The following is a 5,110-nucleotide window of genomic DNA, read 5'->3' as shown; positions in this document are numbered from 1 at the left end:
CTAATTCCTTAGTTGACAAAGATATCACTATCTTTACAGCCTATTATTCGTCTTCTTCCATACAAAAGTATAATATTTTGCAGATAAATTCCTTTCCTAAGAATTGACCTTTGCCGATTAACCAAATAGATTTATGAATTCCCATACAAGCGTTGGTGTCGTGTTCTTGTGTTCAACATTTTTTTTTAATGTAGAAGAGTAACGCTATTCGCCATTTATTTATGTATTTATTTACTATCGTCTCATTAGTTCATGATCTAGTATTGTATTATATGACTGGAAAACTCTATTATATTTTAGTTGTTAACGATCATTTGATATTACGATGTTGTACGATGATGAATAATCTCAATCTCGTTTGGTTATACGGTGAAATAAAATGAGATATTTTATTAAAAATTGAATAAAATATTATTATAATATTATTTTTATTTAAAAATTTTAAAAAATAAATTATTTATTATATTTTATATCAAAATTTGAGAAAGTTGTTCATGCGCAAGTGGTGCCCCGTGTGTCACATCTCCTACAAAAGCGAAGGCCCCGACTCTTCAAGCTTTATAAGGGAAAAGAAAGCAAGAGTCTTTGTTTAATAGAAAACAGAAGACCAAGACGAGAGTGAAAGTCTTCAAGCTTGCTGGAGCGAGGAGTTACTGTGTTCGTAGAGTAGTCTATTGATTAATTAAAAGTTAAATCTATTAAAAATTTGACTATTAAATTATAAAATATAATTATATTAGAATAGTTAAATTTTAAATACAATCATTTTTAAAATTATTTTTAAATTTGAAATAAATTATTCATTCATTAAATATATTTTATATTAATTATTTCTCTCTCTTTTATATCAATTATTTCTCTTTTTTTTTTAAATAACAATTAAAAAAATATAATTAGAATATAATTACTAATTAAAATATATATTATGAATAGTAAAATATGATAAAATAAAATAAATTCATAATTAAAAAATTAAAATATTTTTTAAATTATTAATTATTCATTATTATATAATGAAAAAATAGATAATCTAATGTGAAGATTTGATATGAATAGTCAAAATTAAATTTATTTTATATTATTTTATTATCATATAATAAAAAAATAATTATTTCAATGTGAAGACTTATGTGAATAGAATAATTAAAAGTTAAATTTATTTTATATTTATTAAAAATATACTTTTAATTTTACTTAATCCAACGAGAGTGGTGCTCAACGCTGCAAATTATTCTCCATTGTCAATCGTACGAGTAAGCAAGCTTTCAGTTTTGCAGTTCATGTGATCTAAATTTTTTCATCGTACATGTTTTCATCTTCTGCTTTGAGTTTTCTTCGCTTAAAAGCTTTGTTAGATGTTTTGAATTGTTAAATAAGGGCTTAGCTTAGTTTCGGGAAGGAATCATATGCCCATGAATATTAAAATATTGACTACTCATTTCATCAAACTGCAAATTTTTCTGATGCTATATGATCAAGTTTGATGTTGGGAATTTTTGTTTTTGTCTCATGATAACAATATCCCAAAGCCACTGACAAGAGATACATCGTAAATTCATAATACACGTTTTCATCTTCTACTTTGAGTTTTCTTCGCTTGTTCTGATTAGGTAAAAGCTTTGTTAGATGTTTTGAATTGTTAAATTAGAGCTTAATTTCCGGAAGGAATAATATACCCATGAAGATTAAAATATTGACCACTATGTTTCATCAAACTTCAAAATTTTCTGCACTTTTTTTCCTGTTTTATGTCACCATTTTATTTTTTTCATCTTGTTAACATTTCCAATTGGGGTGCCTTCATCATTCTCTGTATATGATCTTTCTTCACCTTTTTGTTTCATCTCAAAGAGGTTACCACTTGTGCTGTCGGTCTTTGTTTCCCCTTCTAGCAGGATTTTGATAGTATGCTACAATGGATACTACGGAACTACCATTGAACTTATTCTCCGATGGAACTCGAAGGATTAAGCATTTTAGAGAAGATAATGTGGATTGGTTCAGCGGTCTGCCCGATTCTCTTGTTATTCACATCTTCTCTTTTCTTAAGATGGAAGAGATCATTCGAACCAGCATATTATCAAGAAGATTTAGATATCTATACCTTTCACCACCATATTTGGATTTTGACTCAGAGGAACTCAGTGCCAAACTTGGAGACCAATATTGTATGAGAACATATCTTGATGATTTTATGTCTCGTCGAAATGAGAATCGGATGCTGAGGTTTCGCCTCCGATGGTTATGTTTTGAACCCCAATCTGATGAAAACCGTATTGTTGCTTGGCTGTGTAATGTGTTACACTGTGGTGTCCAGGAGCTTGATATCGAAATTTCCATAGGAAGACAGGGAACCTTTATACTACCAGCCATGAGCATCTTCAGTTGTGGATACCTTGAGGTGCTTAAGTTGAATTTGCATGGAGGTCATCTTGTTCTGCCCTCTTCTGTATTTCTCTCACTCCGGATTTTATCCATGAAATCTGTTAGAATCTTCCACGATTCTTTTGGAGACTGGATTTCATCTTCCTGTCAGCGGCTTGAAACTTTAAATCTTGAAAATGTTATTGGTATCGTCAAGCTCCACATTACCCATTCATTTTTAGAACATCTATTGATTTCTCAACGCTCTGGTAATTTGCTCAACAGGATTGATGTTTCATGCGAGAGCCTTAAGACATTATCTATCAAGTGGTTCTTTCAACTCCATAAAACCAGATCATTAAATATTTCAGCCCCCAATCTTCAAAAGTTCAAATGGATGGGAAATATTGTTAGCCATTATTCTCTTAAGAACATTATTTGTCTACAAGAGACCATGCTTTTTCTTGTCCCTCCTCAGCCTGGAGTGATGGCTATGGAGAGCTTCAAGGTTGTTGACCTCCTCCACACTATCAGGCATGCCAGAGTTTTAGAACTGAATTGCTGGTTGATTGAGGTATACATGAGTTTTTTCACCAAGTAGTTTTTTACCATGATTAGAAACCATTGCATAATCATTACAAAACTTCTGAGATTTGCATTGTTTTTGTATAAATTGGGGTGCTGTTGGATATCCCATGGGAATGAAGTTATTTAATATTTTTTATGCCATTCCATTTGAAAGGAAACTCATGCCATGGATAGTGTTTCTAACTTAGACCACTTGGCTGCCCATGTTAAAAATTGTGAAAAACTCTCGATAAAGTTTCATCTGTTTCCTGAAATTCTACTAGAAATTTTCTGCTTTTGTGAAATTAAAGAATGTTCACTTTAAATGCTATTGGAAATTAAATGACTTGATCAGTTAAATTATGTGGCACTGTCATTCAATCATGTAGTTAGTGACAAGAGCTTTGCAGGCTCTATCAAGGCAAGACTGCCTGCCACCTTCATTATATGATTTGCAAGACTTAATTATGGATATTAGCTGCTTGAAGGACTCCATAATCCCAGCATTGGCTTCAATTCTGAAGAAGTCTCCTCATATAAAGCACTTGACCATAAGAGGCTGTGGCAGATTGGGACTCGTTATTGTAAGTAGTAAAACACTTACAGCTATTCTCTCTATCTCTCTCTCTTCATAATAACTTGCATTTTGAGACATCATTTTGGAGTCATTTATACACATTAAACAATTTTCATGCTTTTTGAAGACTGCATTTAAAGATGAGGATGAAAGCAGCTGGGTCCTCTTCTTTTTCTTTTTTCTTTCAAGAACAGAAACTTCACAGTTTTAATACTTGATAATATTTATTTCCTGCCAATCTTGGATTTTTTTTCCTTCGTTTTTTTTTCATTTGGGAGTTGTTTTGTTGTTTCATTATTGTTCTGAGTGATTGATAGATGCAAAACATATTTTCTACCTCATCGGAGGCTCCGATTTGCAATTTCCAAAAATCATATATATGGACACTCACACTAACACCGAAACACTCTAAATGGAAGCATTATGCATATAGCAATCTGTTTATGTTCCGTAATATTATATGATAGAGGATCTGGCTACTGTTCTCAAAGCTCATATTAAGTTCTCAACCATTCTGTGGCTGTTTTTCTCAACCCCCCAAAAAAAAAAGGTGCTGGCTGTAGATTTTTGCCTCTTCTTTCACATTTTTCTAACTTTTTTCAGCCTGGAAATGTGGCTGCGGGCAAATTTGGTATGATATTTTGGGAAAATGAACATTTCAACGATCTTCGAGAATTGAGGACAGTAGAGATGGAGCTTAGAGGAGGAAAGAATGAAAGAGCATTTCTGCTATATTTGGTAAGACAGGGAAAAGTATTGGAAAAGATAACCATTCGCACACGTGGTACTCATCTTCGGTTAACAGCAATTGATCAAATTCTGCAAGGAGTCAAGTGGGCTTCTCCTTCTTTGCAAATATGTTTTGTAGAATCACAATCGGATCAAGATCTACTCAATGAATAGTACAGGTTTTTCTTCAAAAAAAAATCAACCTGAGGACAAAGATTTGTAGGTTTTACTTATTTTGATAATGTCGGATTTGGCAGGGGTTCTTTTGGAATGAGCTGCGTATTGGTGTCTGGTACACTTTATAAGTGCATATTTGAACTGTCATTAAAATGAAATCATTCCATTATGCTTGTTTTATAGCATGCTAGTACAATATCTAGTCTCTAGTAGTTTTTAGAGTCTACTCATATGCCAGAGTGCTGACATGGCAGCATTTGGCCGGTTTGGATTCAGAGATAAAATGAGATGGTTTTAAATAAAAAATAAAAGTTGAAAAAAAATATTGTTAGAATATTATTTTTTTAATATTATTATTATTTTGAGATTTGAAAAAGTTGAATTGTTTATTATATTTTATATGAAAATTTGAGAAAGTTGATGAGATGAGATGAAACACTTTTTCAATCCAAACGGATAATTTGCAATAAAGTTTGAAAACAAGTTCTATCATACTGATATGGAGGATGTGTCCTCCTCATCAACTTGCAAATATAATTTTTCTAGTACGATTAATTATTTATTGCTCTCTAACCTATGTAATTACTCACTGTTTGAGCATTTAAAAAGTGGTTTATGTTCCTTGCTGTGACTAAAGCACCATGATTCCATATATTGCCACCATTTTTGTTATGTTTCTATGCAATCGCAAAATGG

General features: G+C 31.8%; 1 protein-coding gene across 1 annotated transcript; it reads left to right on the top strand.

Annotated features, from left to right (window-relative positions):
* Nucleotides 1–1,191: 1,191 nt before the first annotated feature.
* On the top strand, nt 1,192–4,594 carry LOC109014271 (putative F-box/LRR-repeat protein At3g58880). Its single transcript, XM_035693789.1, has 4 exons — nt 1,192–1,253; nt 1,896–2,938; nt 3,342–3,515; nt 4,112–4,594. Exons 2-4 carry the CDS (start codon nt 1,916–1,918, stop codon nt 4,409–4,411), a joined length of 1,497 nt encoding a protein of 498 aa, XP_035549682.1. The 5' UTR covers nt 1,192–1,253; nt 1,896–1,915; the 3' UTR covers nt 4,412–4,594.
* Nucleotides 4,595–5,110: the final 516 nt, after the last annotated feature.

The sequence above is a fragment of the Juglans regia genome, chromosome 9 (genome assembly GCF_001411555.2).
Source record: "Juglans regia cultivar Chandler chromosome 9, Walnut 2.0, whole genome shotgun sequence".
Lineage (NCBI taxonomy): Eukaryota > Viridiplantae > Streptophyta > Magnoliopsida > Fagales > Juglandaceae > Juglans > Juglans regia.
This window is presented reverse-complemented; position numbering and strand designations above follow the sequence as displayed.